This window comes from Delphinapterus leucas, chromosome 2 (assembly GCF_059928025.1).
Source record: "Delphinapterus leucas isolate spDelLeu-1000000601 "Yukka" chromosome 2, BTC_Dleu_Yukka2, whole genome shotgun sequence".
Lineage (NCBI taxonomy): Eukaryota > Metazoa > Chordata > Mammalia > Artiodactyla > Monodontidae > Delphinapterus > Delphinapterus leucas.
Window position 1 is genome coordinate 127,020,211 of NC_143130.1, and position 18,157 is coordinate 127,038,367.

General features: G+C 33.7%; 1 protein-coding gene across 4 annotated transcripts in view; it reads left to right on the top strand.

The window, feature by feature from the left end:
• The window catches only part of TOGARAM1 (TOG array regulator of axonemal microtubules 1), an 80,773-nt gene that overhangs the window by 18,908 nt on the left and 43,708 nt on the right, over positions 1-18,157 (top strand). For 3 of the 4 annotated variants that reach the window (XR_016392171.1, XM_089907654.1, XM_089907656.1), the window contains exons 3-7: positions 1,318-1,452; positions 7,569-7,874; positions 9,163-9,425; positions 11,410-11,642; positions 14,435-14,535. Coding sequence is in view for 3 of the 4 variants with exons in the window: in XM_089907654.1 (XP_089763780.1) it covers positions 1,318-1,452; positions 7,569-7,874; positions 9,163-9,425; positions 11,410-11,642; positions 14,435-14,535 (1,038 nt within the window). In the remaining variant the exon portion in view is untranslated. The remainder of the gene's footprint in view (positions 1-1,317; positions 1,453-7,568; positions 7,875-9,162; positions 9,426-11,409; positions 11,643-14,434; positions 14,536-18,157) is intronic. The other variant, XM_022570661.3, reaches the window with a different exon arrangement.

An 18,157-nucleotide genomic window follows, 5' to 3' on the forward strand; every position in this document is an offset into this window, starting at 1 on the left:
AGGCCCGCGTACCGCAAAAAAAATAAAATAAAAAAGAAGGGGAATAAAAATGTCAAGACTTAGTACCCAGGTAATTAGAAAAATGGTAATGTGTTGACAGAACGAAACCAATTAGGAAGGGAAAATGGAGTATAAGATGAAGATTGAGTTTGTTTTTTATTTAAGATCCAAATGGTATCAGTTATTGAAATTTGTTTGCTATGAGTTCAGACACAATATTTAGAAAACATTGTTACCCTAGGAGAATTTATAGACCTTTATGCAGTAAAATTCCATAATATTTTCATACAAGAATGAAGTGTTATAATGATTGTATAGTTGAATATTTAATAGACAAAAAGAAATGCAAGAATATATCGTTATGCTTGTACCATTACTTGGGATTTTTATAAGACTCATGTTTTTTTGTACCATCTGGAAGTTCTTACCTAATTTTACAGATTTTAAATAACTGAGACAACATGTAATTTAATGATAGATTGAATGGTATGAATTATAAGTACTATAGGGATTCAAGAAAGGAAAAGATCCTAGGTATGGAAGTGGTTTACAACAACTCCAGGAAAGAGGTTGGACTTGAGCTGAATTTTAAAGAAGGGAAGTGTTTGTGATTGCCAGTGAGGCAAGATTTCAGGAGAAAGTATAACCGAAGCGTGGAGGTAAGAATTAACTTAGAAGACGTCCAGTACATGAAGGGTAAAGGGGCTTGAAATCGTAGGGGAAGAATTATAAAAATCAGAATTTTAGAAATACGTACAAAGGATTTTATAGATGAATAAACTAAATACCAAAGAGGTCAATATCACCTTCTTTTCTTCAGACTTATCCCCCTGCCCAGGAATAACCTTAACCAGCCACAGGAAGGGGAAAGGGATCTGGGAAATACGCCTGGATAAGCTTGGAAGCTGTGCAAATGCTGTGTTACATGTTAGGAAAGAAAGAAGAGTCCTGCAGTAGACCTTTTTGGGTAGAGTGTAAATGTACTTACAAATACTGGGAAGAAGGAAAGCCAGGTCTGGAGAAACCTTCCATGGTGAGAGAAGGGAGCATGTAGGAAGAAACTGCCTTTGTACATATTTTTCAATATATTTTTCTTTTCTCTGTACTTTACCAGTCTGTCTTCTGTCATTTAACCCCTGTCACTAATCAGATCTGCCAATAGCAAAAGCTTTATCCCTTTCTTGCCTGCCTGGCTCAGTGTATATATACTCCTGTATTTATTCCCACACAAATGACACCAACATTTGTGAAATTAGATGTGTTCATGAAATAAAGTTAACTTTTGATTTTATGTTTTTCTCCTCCTTCCTTCCAAAGGCACCACTGGGACTCATCAGACAAATCTTTCTGGGAAACGTGGACAACTTGGATTTTCACAGATATGTGATAAAACTGGCAGTGTGGATTCTGACTTACAGTACCTGGGGACAACTAACAGTCATCAAGATAAAGGTTTAGATTCCAACTTTATTTGGATACAGATGATTTATAATTATTATGTGGGGTTTCCAAATCTACCTTATGTGTTATTTTGGGTAATTATACTCATTACAGAAAAGAAAAGGATGTTGTATTTTTTAAAAAATTTTTAATCAAATTTTTTATAACTTATCTTAAAATGTTAGATTTAGTAATCTTGATATATATATTTATATATGACTAATTAAAATTAGAGAGCTTAGAAACTCATGGTAGAGATGAGTATTTTAATACCAAGTAATTGAAAATAAAATTATCCATTAAGGATTACTGTGTTAGCAGAAGACAGTTATTTTCCATAACAGTTTTAAATAATCTATTATGTCTCCTGTTAGGAACCATAACTTCCTGACTAGCTATCATTTCAGGTATCTTACATATTTATAAGATATAGAACAAAAGGGAGGGTTTGAGGCTGGCTGTCAGTCATATGAATTTTGGATATGAAGATGTTTCTTCAATTTCTATGCTAATTAATAGCTATATCAATTATTATTTAGTAGAATCAAATCAAATCTTTCTAGAGATATTTTGATTTTGTTGTATATCCTTTACCAAAATTTTTTGAGTGATAGGGTTGTACTTCTGTCTTTATTTGTTGATGAAAAAATAATGCTCATTAGAAATTAGTGAAGATTTAGTTAATAGTATAGCACTTACACTTTAGCCATCCTTTCCTCCATCCACTCCAAAGGGCCACATGACTCCATAAAGTTTTTCTTTATGGTGTTATTCCCAATAAAATAGTTTATCTTTCTTAATGATATAGGTTTTTTTCCCAAATCTTGATGAGATACCTTTGTGACTGGTGATTAGTAGAAACAGAGAGGCTTCTCTGTGTTGCTTAGCCTCTTCCTGTTTTGGATATCCCTGAATGATTACATTACTTTTGTAGACTACCTCCACTCTCAGTGTTTAATCAGATCTTCATAGTAGCTCTGGTTTTTATAACCTCTCAGAATACCTGTTAGAGCAGCTACTAAAGGAATATCATGTTTTTCTAAGGTCAAGGTTTAACTTACTAGTAGGTTGTGTATGTAAATTTGTGACCACTTAAGTCTCCAATAAGATTTAGGTAGAAGTAGAGGTCCTAAGCATGTCAGATATGAATTAAAAGTAAATGATACATGATATACATAGTCATTTAAGTCTTCAGAAAAATGTTTTATTTCTTATATACATAAGCTAGGTCTGTTGTCTTAGAAAGTCTTCAAAAAAATTTAAGGAAAATTTGAGGGAACCCCTAAAAGATTACAAATAGACTTTTTAAATTGAAGTATAGTTGATTTATTAGGTTGGCCAAAAAAGTTCATTCGGTTTTAAGTAAAAATAAAAGACACATTTTTCGTTTTCACCAAGAACTTTATTGAACAGCATATTCATTAACCAAACAAACTTTTTGGCCAACCCAGTACAATATTAAGTAAGAAACAGGTGTACAATATACTGGTTCACAATTTTTAAAGGTTATATTCCATTTATAGCTATAAAATATTGGCTATATTCCTTGCATTGTACAATATATCCTTGTAGCTTATTTTATATATAATAGTTTGTATCTCTTAACCCCCTACGCTTATATTGCCCCTCCCCTCCCGTCCCTCTCCCCACTGATGACCATTAGTTTATTCCGTATATCTGTGAGTCTGCTTCTTTATTGTTACCTTCACTAGTTTGTTGTATTTTTTAGATTCAAATGTAAGTGATATCACACAGTATTTATCTTTCTCTGTCTGACTTATTTCACTTAGCATAATAGCCTCCAAGTCCATCCATGTTGCTACAAATGGCAGAATTTTATTCTGTTTTGTGGTTGAGTAGTATTCCATTGTAGATATATACCACATCTTTATCCATTCATCTGTTGATGGACACTTCAGTTGCTTCCATATCTCGGCTATTGTAAATAATGTTGCTGTGAACATTGGGGTGCATGTTTCTTTTCAAATTAGAGTTTTGGGGTTTTTTCGGATATATACCCAGGAGTGGAATTGTTGGGTCATATTGTAGTTCTATTTGTAATTTTTTGAGAAACCTCTCTACTGTTTTCCACAGTGGCTGCACCAATTTACATTCCTACCAACACTGTCTGAGGGTTCCCCTTTCTCCACACCCTTGCCAACATTTGTTATTTGTGTTCTTTTTGATGATAGCCATTCTGACAGGTGTGAGGTGATATCTGTCATCTTGTGGTTTTGATTTGCATTTCCTTTCCCTGATGATTAGCAATGTTGAACATCTTTTCATGTGCCTGTTGGCCATCTGCATTTCCTTTTTGGAAGAATGTCTATTCAGGTTTTCTGCCTATTTTTTAATCGGATTGTTTGTTTTTTTGGTGTTGAGTTGTATGAGCTGTTTATACGCTTGGATATTAATCCTTTATCAGTCATATCATTTGCAAACACTTGTTCCCATTTAGTAGGTTGTCTTTTCGTTTTGTTGATGGTTTCCTTTGCTGTATAAAAGCTTTTAAGTTTAATTGGGTCTCATTTGTTTATTTTTGCTTTTATTTCCTTTAGGAGTTGGATCCAAAAAATGCTACTGCGATTTGTGTCAAAGAGTGTTCTGCCTATATTTTCCTCTAGGAGTTTTATAGTATCCGGTCTTACATTTAGGTCTTTCATCCATTTTGAGTCTATGTTTTGTATATGATGTTAGAGAAGTGTTCTAATTTCATTGTTTTGCATGTAACTGTCCAGTTTTCCTAGTACTGCTTATTTGAAGAGATTGTCTTTTCTCCATTGTTTATTCTTGCCTCCTTTATCATGGATTAATTGACCATAAATGCATGGATTTATTTCTGGGCTCTTTATCTTGTTCCATTGATCTGTGTGTCTGTTTTTGTGCCAGTACCATACTGTTTTGATGACTATAGCTTTGTAATATAGTCTGAAATCAGGGAGTGTGATTCCTCCAGCTCTGTTCTCTCTCAAAATTGTTTTGGCTATTCGGGATCTTTTGTGCTTCCATACAAATTAAAAAAATTTTTTGTTCTAGTTCTATGAAAAATACCGTTGGTATGTTGATAGGCATTGCCCTGAATCTGTAGATTGCCTTGGGTAGTATGGTCATTTGAACAATGTTGATTCTTTCAATCCAAGAACACAGTGTATCTTTCCATCTGTTTGTGCCATCTTCAGTTTCTTTCATCAGTGTCTTATCGTTTTCCAAGTATCGGTCTTTTACCTCCTTAGGTAGGTTTATTCCTAGGTATTTTATTCTTTTTGATGCAATGATAAATGGGATTGTTTCCTTAATTTCTCTTTCTTTTTTTTAAAATTTATTTATTCATTTATTTATTTTTGGCTGCATTGGGTCTCCATTGCTGCGCGCGGGCCTTTTCTAGTTACGGCTAGTGGGGGCTACTCTTCATTGCAGTGTGTGGGCTTCTCGTTGTGGTGGCCTCTCTTGTTGTGGAGCATGGGCCCCAGGCACGTGGGCTTCAGTAGTTGTGGCACGCGGGCTCAGTAGTTGTGGCTCACAGGCTCTAGAGCACAGGCTCAGTAGTTGTGGCACACGGGCTTAGCTGCTCCACGGCATGTGGGATCTTCCCGGACTAGGGCTCGAACCTGTGTCCCCTGCATTGCTAGGCGGACTCCTACCCACTGCACCTTGCTAGGCGGACTCCTACCCACTGCACCACCAGGGAAGCCCCTTAATTTCTCTTTCTGATAGTTTTTTCATGTTTGTTTTTTGGCTGTGCCACACGGCTCCTGGGATCTTACTTCCCCGACCAGGGATTGAACCCAGGCCCTTGGCGGTGAAAGCGTAGAGTCCTAACCACTGGAGCACCAGGGAATTCCCTGATAGTTTTTTGTTATTGTATAGAAATGCAACAGATTTCTGTTTATTTTGTATCTTGCAACTTTACTGAATTCATTGATGAGCACTAGTAGTTTTCTGGTAGTGTCTCTAGGATTTTCTGTGTATAGTATCATGTCATGTGCAAACAGTGACAGTTTTACTTCTTCCTTTCCAATTTGGATTCTTTTTATTTCTTTTTATTCTCTGATTGCTGTGGCTAGGACTTTGAAAACTATGTTGAATAAACGTGGCAAGAGTGGGCATCCGTGTCTTGTTCCTGATCTTAGGAAATGCTTTCAGCTTTTCACCACTGAGTATGTTAGCTGTGGGTTTGTCATATGTGGCCTTCATTAGGTTGAGGTATGTTTCCTCTATGCCCACTTTCTGGAGAGGTTTTATCATAAGTGGATGTTGAATTTTATCAAGAGCTGTTTCTGCATCTATTGCTATGATCATAAGGTTTTTATTCTTCAATTTGTTAATGTGGCATATCACATTGATTGATTTGCAGATATTGAAAAATTCTTGCATCCCTGGCATAAATCGCACTTGATCTGATGTAGGATCCTTTTAATGTATTGCTAGACTTTGTTTGCTAGTGTTTTGTTGAGGATTTTTATATCTATGTTCATCAGTGATATTGGCCTGCAATTTTCTTGTTTTGTGGCATCTTTGTCTGGTTTTGGTATCAATGTGATGCTGCCCTCATAGGATGAGTTTGGCAGTGTTCCTTCCTCTGTAATTTTGTGGAATAGTTCGAGGATAGGTGAATTGATAGAACTCACCTGTGAAGCTATCTGGTACCAGAGTTTTGTTTGTCGGGAGTTTTAAAATTACTGATTCAATTTCAGTACTGGTAATTGGTCTGTTCATATTTTCTATTTCTTCCTGGTTCAGCCTTGGGAGATTATACCTTTCTAAGCAGATAAAACATGGTACAATGTAGTGGTTAAAAGCACAGGCTTGGAAGCCAGAGTGCCTGAGTTCATATCCCAGCTTTATAATTTCCTAGTGTGCGATTTTTAGCAATTTACTGTGTCATTTTTTAATCTATAAAATAAGAATAGTACCAACCCCACAAAATTGTTGTGAGGATTAAATTAGTTAATACATATAAAGTACTTGGAACACCACCTGGCACATAAACATTAGCTCAATAAATATTAGCTCTCATTATTGTCATCATAGTCTTCATCATTATCATTATTACCATTATTGGATAAATTATCTATGTAGAAAATCCAAAAGGATATACAGAAAACTATTAAAATAATAAATAATTTAGCAAGGTTGCCAAATATAAAACCTGAAAGGAAAGGTCAATAAAGCTCCCAGACACCAGCAACATTCAGAAAATGTAGTTTTTAAGAAAAATTATAGTATCAACAAAATGTGTAAGTATCTGGAAATCTAACAGAAGATTTGCGTACCATTTATTATGAAAACTAAATTACTTTTTTGAGAGACATGAAAGAAGGCCTGAATAAATTAAAAGAGATCCTATATTTTTAAACAAGGAGATTCAGTGTCATTTCTGTCAAAATCTCAACAGGATCTTTTATGGAACCTGACAGGCTAATCCTGAAATTCATATGAAAGAATGGAGGACCAAGAATGGCCTAGGTAATTCTAAAGAAGATCAAAATGGAAGGAGACAACATAATTACTATAGTTAACACTGCTGTGTGGCATACAGAAAAGTTGTTACGAGAATAAATCCTAAGTGTTCTCATCATAAAGAGAAATTTTTTTTCCTTTTTTCTTTTCTTTTTATTGTATCCATGTCAGAAGGTAGATGTTCGCTGAACCTATTTTGATAATCGTTTCACAATGTGTATATATATATATATATATATATATATATACACATCTCAAACCATCATGGTGTGTGCCTGAAAGTTACACAGTAATGTATGTCAGCCATCTCTCAATAAAACTGGGAAAAAAATGGAAGGAGACTCAACCTATCAGTGTGATGATAAATAAAACATTGTGGTGCTAGTGCAAGAACAGACAAAAAGACTAAGGCAACCAATAAGAAGCACCTAAGAATAGACCTAAATATACATATGGGAGATTTATAGATGAAAGAGAATGTGTGGCTCAAAAAGTGGCACTGGGGAAACTGGACTATATAGCAGAAAGTTAAATTAGGTCTTTACCTCACATCATACAAAAATATAAATGCCAGATGGGATTAAAAACCTGAATGTGAAAAGCAAAAAAACTTAAAACTCTTAGAAGATGTGTATAAATAAATTACATTCTCTTTTGTTTTATTACAGTTTATGCTAGCCTAAATTTTGGCAGTAAGACACAGCAAACATTTGGTAGTCAGACAGAACGGACTTCATCATACTCTGGTCCAAATCCAAGTTCAGGAGGCTTCATTCTTCCATCCTATCCTCTCTCATCACCTCGAGCTAGTCCAAAGCACACGTCTCTTACTGTATCTCCAAAGAAGTCCCAAGATAATTCTGTTAATTTCTCAAATTCCTGGCCTCTTAAAAGCTTTGAAGGAGTTTCAAAGCCAAGTCCACAGAAAAGGCTTGTCAGCCAAAAGTCATCTGATCCTACAGGTATACATGATGGTAAAAATTAATACTTTGTTCAAATTTATTTGTATGTTCGAATAATTACTTTGAAGTTCGGGTTGTTAGATCTTTAAAAGCTGGTAAATTGTGTTTTATTTCTCTGAATTAGTAAATATTTAAGAAAATATTTAACAGAAAGTTAAATAGATCAAATGTGTAATATAAAATGCAATTGAAATTTTCATTTCTTTTTTTTCTTATATTGGCACTTCAGAATCCTTTTTCGGAACTAAACAAATAATAATGCTTTATAAGGTACATGAACATGAACAGCCTGAGATCCTACTAACAAGTTTTAGCTTTACAAATATAAAATATCATTCATATATTTACTGTAATGTCTAGTATTTATTAGACATTTATTGACTATTTACTCTCTGTTAAAATTATTTTGATGGTTTTTCTACTACTTGTTATTAACTAAAACATTCTTTTCTTAACAATAGCCCAGTCCAAAATCATAAAATTAACATGTTAGCTTACTTAAGACAGATTCAGTCTCAAAATAAGAAGTCTTTTAAAGGCAAGCCCCATGTCCCAAATGCTTTCCTATCCCTAGCCCCTGAGATCAGATATTTCACCTTTAAACTACCCTACAACACAAATGTTCCAGTTTATAACCATAAGGTCAATTTATTGCATAGTCAGCCGATTTTATTACTTTCTCTTAGCACTGAGTGTTCATTCTCTTCTTTAATTTATTTCTGTATTTGTCTTTCCTCCAAAATCAGATATTGTATTGAAAGCTGAGACATTATTCAACTTGTTCTCCCTAGTGCCCAGTATTACTGCTTTGCACATAGTAGTCATTCAAGTGTTCCTTACATAGTTATATCAAGCCAGATAATTAACCCTTCTAGCTTATTACGGACTTTACAAGTATTAATCATGATGATGTGTATGAAGAAATTTCACGGAATTCCCTGGCAGTCCAGTGGTTAGGACTCCATGCTTTCACTGCCAAGGGCGCGGGTGCAATCCTTGGTCAGGGAATTAAGATGTCACAAGCCATGCAGCACGGCCGAAAAAAAAAAAAAAGGTTCACTTGGTATATAATATTTTTATTTGATATGAAAGGATTTTGGGTGGTCCATTTTTGTTATACTTTTTAGGGGACACTGATATTTTTATCTCAAGTAGCAATCTTTATTTCTAGTAAAATATAATGTGCTTTTTAATTTAAAAACACCTAATTCTAAACACTTGTGATTTTAATGCTATCGATAACTGTTTTTCAACTTGAAGTTGAAAAAAAAAAAGAATAAAATATGTCGTTTTCATGCAGGAGAAAATTCTCAAGAGAAACCTTCTCCAGTTCAACTTACACCTGCCTTGGTGAGATCACCATCTTCCCGACGAGGCTTAAATGGGACCAAGCCTGTACCTCCCATACCACGGGGCATCAGCCTTTTGCCTGATAAAGCTGATTTAAGTACAGTGGGACCCAAAAAGAAAGAGCCAGATGACATTTGGAAGAGTGAAAAAGATAGTCTTACAATTGATCTTTCAGAATTAAATATCAGGGATAAAGATTTGGATCAAGAAGAGGTTAGAACCAAATATTTTCAGTAATTTTTAAATGCTTGTAATTGTCTATAAATAATAGTTGTTATTTAAGGAAAAATCAAGTACTTTTTATCCCATAACATGGTGTCTTATTTGTAAAAATATTTTATGTTCACAATAGAAGACATGGAAACTATAGTGAAGTATTAAGAAGAAAATTCATCACACCAAATTCCACTACCCAGAATAATTTATCAGTGTCACTCTAATGTCTTTCCTTCCAGTATTCTGTGCATATATTATTCCTTTTCAAATTAAAAGTACAGATAATATAGCAATATACCCATGCACTAACCCCTACCAAATGAACAATTTGTCGTTTTTGTTTCCTACTTTTTTAATAAATGAAACGTAACATAGTTCCCTCCCCAATCCAGTTTCTCTTTCCTCTTCACTGGAGGCACCACTGTTACCATTAGTTTGTGTTTTATGTACTTTTTATATTGCTATAGTAGTATTTTGATACATTTATAATGTACTCATATAATTGATTTTGGCTTATTTCTAGTCTTTTGCTATTGCAAACTATGCTGCAGTAAACATTCTTGAGCATGTTCCTTGTGCATATGTGCAAGTTTATTTATCTTTATGAAATTGACAGCATATTGTATTTTCATCTTTGAATCCTAGGTCACTCCATTTATATTATAAAAATGTATTGCCAATATGATAACTCTACATATTAATTATGCCAGAGAAGGGATGTGGCTGCTATGTTACTTTGGATTCAGAGCAGTATTTCCACAGATGCTTCCTTTTTATCATTTCAGTTTGCCTGATGTCAGGTTGAAAAGTGTTTTACATTAAATATGTAAACTGAAACACCCAGTGATGATATTTTGTGGTCTTATTTTAGCCTGTTTTTAAGACGTAAGGCATCATGTACTGATAGTTTGTTCAAAAAAAATTAATGCATATTCATTTAAAAAGCATTTCTTTAACATTAAGCATGTGTAAAACTTATAAAGAATCAAAATTGGTTCTTAATGAATTAATTAGTCAGTCCAACTTCTAATTGCTTGTAAAATCTTTTCTTGTTTTTTTCTTTTTGCTTTTGTTTTTCCAGTTATAGTCCAATGGTACTATGAAGGGAATTTATTTACAGGAAACAAACTTACAGAAGAGGCATTTTCCTGTGTAACTCATAAATTTCATCTGATCCTACATATTGTCTTTTATGATAACTTAAAAATAGTCCTTTTAGTGGGTAATTGAAAGGGTAATTTCTTTTTTATAATTATTAGTAAATATAGGTGGATACTAATGTTTTTGGATATTCAACCTTCCAAGGATTTACTAGGGAAGTGACTGTACTATCAAATCAACTATTATAATTGTTATAATCAAAATATAAGCAAAACACAGCTTATGTATATTTCTGAGTTCCTTAACTTGTTCAAGGCTCTATTCCCAAACTTAATATATATGTGATAAACATTTCTACTCTGCATTTTTATAAATACTTGTCTTCAGAAGTTACATACAATGATCTGTTATTCTCTGAACTCTTAACACTGGCAAACTTGATGTAAACTTCAAATTTAGAAAGCTGATTACTTTTTGCTGACCTTCTCATAGAACTTCTAAATAGCCACATCAGCACACTATTGACCTAAGGTTAAATGGACCTCTGTGACTTTAACTGTGCTACTATCTGATTCAATGATTCACCTATGAATGAATTTTTACAATATATTAGTCGTTGTGCCCAGTGCTGGAAGTACCATGGTGAATAATATCTTGAGATCCTTCCTCTTAAGGAACTTATAATCTAGGAATTTGTTTATAAATAAATACCTGAGTGATGAAATCTGTATTTATACTATGTACAGATATGTTAACATCCATCTTGTTAGTATTGGATTGAAGAGTGGCTAGCTAGGTATAGTTATTGGAGTTTGAAATTTGAGGATAACTTTTACTTATATAATTATTTTGTAAAGTTAATTGTTTTAATTTTTTTTAGATGCAGAGCTCTCTTAGGTCCCTTCGTAATAGTGCAGCTAAGAAAAGAGCAAAACTGAGTGGCAGTACTTCTGATCTTGAAAGCCCTGATTCTGCAATTAAGCTCGACTTGACTGTGGACTCTGCATCTCGATCTTCCTCTCCAAACATCAGCTCTTACAGTGAAAGTGGAGTTTACAGCCAAGAATCTTTGACTTCTTCTCTGTCGACAACTCCCCAGGGGAAGAGAATAATGTACTTTATTTTTTGATATGTTAAATGAATTCTGATCTGTAATTTGTAGTCTGAAGCTCTAATATCATATTAAAAAAAAAAACTTTAAGACCATTTTCTAGTTTTTGAAACGTTGAAATACATTTAAAAGACAACAGAAAATTTACAGATATTACCTTGGTTGGCTTTGGTTTGGGGTGGTGGTGGAGAGACAGAGCATAACCCCAACTAAATTAATATAAATCCTAGTCCCAAAGCCCCACTTATTCTTATGCCTAAGATTTATTCTAATATTCCTTGTCCTTTAGCTCTTTTCTGTATCATTGACTCTGACGATTGACCAATAGCTGATATTACTGTTTTCGTTTAATGATTTTCGTTTAAAATTCAGCACCAGTTTCCTCTAATCGATGGATAAATTCCACCCAGCCATTACCCAACTATTTCTTATATTTTGTTATTCCATTATCTTGTGCGAGTTTAGGACTCCATGCAGTAGCTTTTGCAGCCCTCTCAGGAGTTTCCTTACCACAGCAGTGCTAGAATTAGAGTCCTGGTCACCCCATACTGACAGCATAGCAATTCGACAGACTTTTCCAGATTACCTCAATAACCCTTTTTTTTTTGCGGTACGCGGGTCTCTCACTGTTGTGGCCTCTCCCGCTGCGGAGCACAGCTCCGTACGCGCAGGCTCAGTGGCCATGGCTCACGGGCCTAGCTGCTCCGCGGCATGTGGGATCTTCCCGGACTGGGGCACGAACCCGTCCCCCTCATCGGCAGGTGGACTCTCAACCACTGCGCCACCAGGGAAGCCCCCTCAATAACCTTTAAATCTTAAACAGTGATCCTACCTTGATTTCTGAAAATCTCTGTGACCCTATTCTAGAATTTTGGGGAATCCTTTCCCTCTTTATTGTATTTTATTTTATTTTTAAATTTTATTTTTTTATATTGGACTATAGTTGATTTGCAGTGTTGTGTTTCAGGTGTATTCCTCTTTATTTTAGACAAAAACCTAGGAGTAGAATTACTAGGTCTTGGGTAGATGGACATTTAACTTTTTATATAAGTGCTAAGCTGCTTTCTAAGATGCTTGTGCAATTTTATACTCCTGTCAGCAATGTATGAGAGTTCCAGTTGTTTTACATCCTTATTAACCTTTGGTGTTGTCAGTCTGTTTAATTTCATTTTCCTTTGATTTTATCCATACCATGTTTACATATAGAGGTAAATATTTAAAATCAAATTTACGTTATTTTTACTTAAGTGAACTAGAACCTCTAATAGGTAGAGATTACATAATCCAAGGAGAGATGATATTCTGTTGAACATTAATGTAAAAGGGCGTTTTATTTCAGCAGTTCATAGAATTAAACCAAATTTTTGTGTCCCATTGTGAGAGGTTTGTCTCATTCCATGATTTCCTGCCCCACATTTTTTAGCTGAAACAGCAGCTTATTTTGCAGTTGGAAATATTTTATTACTGGAAATTCCTTTGTTGTAATTACCTGTGTAGAATAATGCAATATATTTATAGAATGAATTTGGAATGGCTATGTGGGCTGGTGAAGTAATTATGTTTACATTAAGTTACCAGACATTTAAAATATATACATTTATCTCTTAGACCTAAAGTTTTTCCTTTATCTTACATGAGTGTGAAATTTTATGTTACATAGTCTTACAGTTTCAAGGTTCTGTAAGTAATCTGGAACGCAATTGGGAAGAAAAGTTCATTTTATATTGTTGATATAACATTTAGAATTCACTATTTGCAATATTGTTTCATAGAGTTATTCTCTTCAGATATTAAACTCCGTGAGAAAGGAGTTCAGTATACCCTCATTTATGGACTGAATTATCTTTAATGAATTTACTATTTCCACATTTTATTTTATTAGTTTAAGAGCAATTATTCTCAACCAGCTTACATCCTGCCTTAAGAATCACGGCCAAAGAAAGTCACTACTACTTGTGCAGGGCTTTCATCCTTACGTGGGTTGGGAAGGAAAAATTATTGAGAACCACTTTTCTAGAGACTGAAGTATTTTCTTTCATCTAAGTCAAATACACTCAATATAAATGTAAATTGACAGTCATCTAGTCTAGAGAAATTACTCTTTTAAAATATTTAACATTGATTTCTCACTAGGTCAATTAACAAATATGCCTACCCAACTACTAAGAATTGTACTCCTTTGTAAAATCTCTTCTTAATAATATCCATCACTGACTTATTGGCATTTTAGCTTTTACTGATTTTAAACAGTTCCCTTTATGTACAGACTTAATATTCTTCAGTTTACTTTCTTTGTGAAATAAGGCCTGTAGGCCTTTATGAAGTCAAGAAAGTATAGCAAATAATAGTCCATGAAGAAAGCGGCATTTGCTAAAACTCACTTGTTGCTGATCTCTAATATTATTAAGTCCCTATTTTATATGTGAAGGTAGATAATATACTATATGATTAGAATCATTTGGCTTAGTTCTGGAATGGACTGTCTTTGGGTCAGGTTTTTTTTTTTCCCCTTACCCAAAGAAAGATTAAACAGCACAAATTGTAGTGTCTTCATTTCCTTTGGTAATCCTCTCATGAATAATTAAGGATTGACCATATGTTGAAAAGGTTGGAAGTTCAAAAGGTGAAATAGGAATACCAATAAGAAATATTCTTAGCCATAGTTTATCATACTTGTTGCTGCCTCACTATCAAAGTTTATTGAGCTAATAAAAGTATAGAGAATGTTTGATATAAGAATGCTGAATAGCTCTAGATCTTCAATGTTTATTGAAATTACTTTGTTTCATTGTAGGTCAGACATATTTCCAACATTTGGATCAAAACCTTGTCTAACAAGACTTTCTTCTGCAAAGAATAAGAACTCTCAGGTAGCTGAACAAAGCCCCAGTGCAGGTATTCTATGACTGTTTTATAAATAATGTTTTATAGAAAGTATGATTTTTAAATGATTAAAAGATGATGGCAAATGTATTTTAGATTTAGAATTTTTGTAATTACTAATTAAGACTAACCATCTTCTTAACTCCTTAAAAGGCCATTTTGGCAAGAATACTTACTATTCTTGGAAGAAAAAATACTTACCTGAATAATTGATACCCCTTTAAACCCATAAGTTACCCGGTCTGGCTCCTACACCAGGACATTTTGATTTAATTGATACAGAATGTGACCTGGCCATCAAAGTTTTTGAGAACTCTCTAGGTGGCTCTCTAGGTGATTCTAAAGTGCAGAATAGTTTAGAAACCACCGGGGGCCACAAAAGACAATTTCTTTTAAAAATAATATTTAACTAGTGTAAATATCTTGTGTTAAGCATTTTGCAAACTAACCTGGAAATCACTAATTTATAACAGCAGTTCTTAGAAAATAGGTTCAGGTATTAGTAATAAATTAGAAAAATATTTGAATTCTGATCAATTTAGGATGGGAACTATATGTTCTTTATGATTTGTAAAACTATTGAATTATGAATTAATTATAGCAAGTTGGGATATGATACTTATTTTTGCATGATCTCAGTGTGAAAGTCCTAACAACCCTAAGGTTTACCTTATAATTACTTTCCTAAAAAGCTGTGTGTGTATCTAACTGTTTGCTAAGATTTTAAATTTCTTCCTCCTAAATATATCTTAATTTCATCTCTTTGTAATTCCCACTATCACTCTTCCTCATTTTTTACTTAGCCGCCTAACATTTCTCTCCAGCTTCAGTCTGGTCCGCTTACAATCCCTTTCCCATAATGCAAAACTGACTATATTGCCTAGCCTAAATTTATTCAGAGCATTCTTCTTTGATCAGAGCCGTGCAGACATCTCCAGCTTCATTTTCATTTCCTGCTTTGTATGTTGTGATCCATTTAAATCAAACCACCTTCAGTACCATTTCCTATCTCTTTGCAGTTGCACATACTATTTCTTCTGGATGAACTCAAATCCACACCACACCCCATTCAGCTGTGAAAACAACTCAGTTGCTTTCTCTGGGAGGCCTTCCCAATTCACAAATAAAATTGATATTACCTCTTTTGTAATATCATTACATTTTGCACTGACATTTTTATAGTGGTATTGCACTATATAAGTAAAAAGTATTTTACTTTTTTGGACTCTCAGATTCTTGATCCCCAGAGATTATTTACCCCTGATTGCCAACAAGTGCCTGTCATAATTATAAAAGCCCAACTCAGCTATGTGTGTCTGGTATACTGGCTTCCACAAAGCTTGTGTGTTAGACTAAGAGATAGTTATTCTACTAGGCACAGGAAGGCAATGTATATGTGCTTTGGAGTCTGAAAGACTCTAGCTGGAATCCCAGTTTGATATTTTAATAATCGTATTCTTGCTCTGTGCAAGTTACTTAATTGCTTTGAAACTAGTTCCCTCATCTGATGATGTAAACCTTGAGAAGGGTAGTGAAGATCTAAGTATATAACATATATAAAGCACCTAGTACATAGTGGGCACTTGGTAAGTATTTGTTCTCCTAAAGGGGAAGACCCAAAGAAATATAATACATAAAGTTATTCTTTAATTCTTTTTTAAGGCTGATTATCCTAATAAATTATTTATTACTTTACAAATAATTATATAAGTTTGAAGAGACACTTTGTTGCCAGGTTGTATCTAGTTTATAAAAATGGAACCCTCTTTTGGAAGAATATTCTTGGAATTAGAGAAGGGTAGATTTAGAAAACCGAGATTTGAGTTTCCCTCTGACCCTAGTTGTATGACCTTGTGAGTCATTTAAATTTTAGTGGAGTGATAGGTCTTACAGTAATACACACTTCTGTATGCGATGTTCAGTGTTTCCCAAACTTGCTTAATAGTCAGTGTTTCTCAAACTTGCCTAATCCTAGGAATCACTAGGAATGCATATAACATACAGGTTTTGGGGCCTCACCTTATACCTACTGAATCAGTCTTCAGAGTTAGAAATCTGCATTTTTAACAAATAAGTTAGGTATTTCTAGGATCAAGTTTTAGAAACACTATTATTGTATTTACTGTAAGATATTCTTGGTTAAATTTAATATGCTTCCAAAATGTTAAGTTGCTAATGGTTTAGGATTTTATAAATTTGGGTTTACATTTTTTGTTTCTTTGGGATAGGGTTTGTTTTGTTTTCAGTAAGCAAGTGATTTCTACAAGTTTATTGTTGTTTAATTGGTGAAACATAAAAATGGTAATGCTCAGAATAAGGACTACCTGAAGATAAAAACAAAAATAATTACGTAAAAATTATAAATTAATTCTGTCTTCACATCAGCATTTCCAATAAAGATTTCCACATAGATTCCACTACTACCTACTATAGCACATTGTGCTGAATTTCCTGAATGTTGTTTTAGCAAACTTTTTTCCTGTAGCTTTACGTTAGTATCAACTATTAGTAGAAAGCATTTCCATCCAAAGCCAATATCTTTATGAGGCTTACTTTATGAATTAACTATCAAAATTAAGAAGAATTTAGAAAGATATCCATGTTATGCCCAGAAGGTCTCTATCATTTAACAGCAGATATTTTTTAAATCTTTCTCAGTGAATCTGACCTAGTGCCCTATACTCTGCAGTACTCTCTAGCCCAGCGGCCACCAGCCACCTCCTCTCCCTGCTGTCCTGTTTTTATTAAAATACCCTCAACAGTATTAAAAACAAATTATATTTTATTGTTATTACTTAATGGTTTACATGGCAGCTATACATAAAAATGGATGGTGACTTAAATATATATTGCCTAGGATTTTCCATTTAGTAGTTTTGTGGTTTTAACAGCTGCAAAGTATTAGTATAGGGTGTTCAGTTTAAACATTCAAATGTAGATTAAAATTTTAGGTATTTATTAAAAGGAGGCCTACATTAGGGTTTGATTTGTTTTTAACTAGGAATATAACATTTGTATATTTATGGTACACTAGTTCCTGTACTAATAACCCCTTTACATTTTCTTCATTCAATCCTCACAGAGGTTCTGGAAGAGCTACTACTATTATCCCCATTTTACAAATAAGCTTAAGTGTCTTGACCAGCTTCTGTCAGCAATTTAAGTGGCAGTGCTATGATTTAAAGCCAGGAAGCATAATTCCAGATTCTGAGCTCCTTTCCTATATAGTTTATTGCCTCACAAGCCAGACCATGAGAGTGGGAGAAAAGAGAGAAATGGAGAATATAGGCCTCTCTCAGGAAGCAGTTTAAAAATTCTAGATTTAAAAAAATTCTGTTTTGCTGTAAAGTGTCTTTTAAACATTAAATGCCTGTCATGTTTTTAAAATATATATATTTGATTATCTCTTTCAAACATTGAATTTTGTATTTCATTGTAATTTTAAAGCCTCTTTTGTAAAATGTGATAGTATGGCTTATAATAAATGTTCTGATCTGCTAGTAAGGTAAAAGTATTATAAAAATTTTAAATAAGATAAAACTTTAAAAAATTACTGTAATGTTATAATTTTTAATATTATGTTATTGAACCTTTTTAAAGGTTTAGAAGCCAAGATAGATTTAGAGGAGAGATA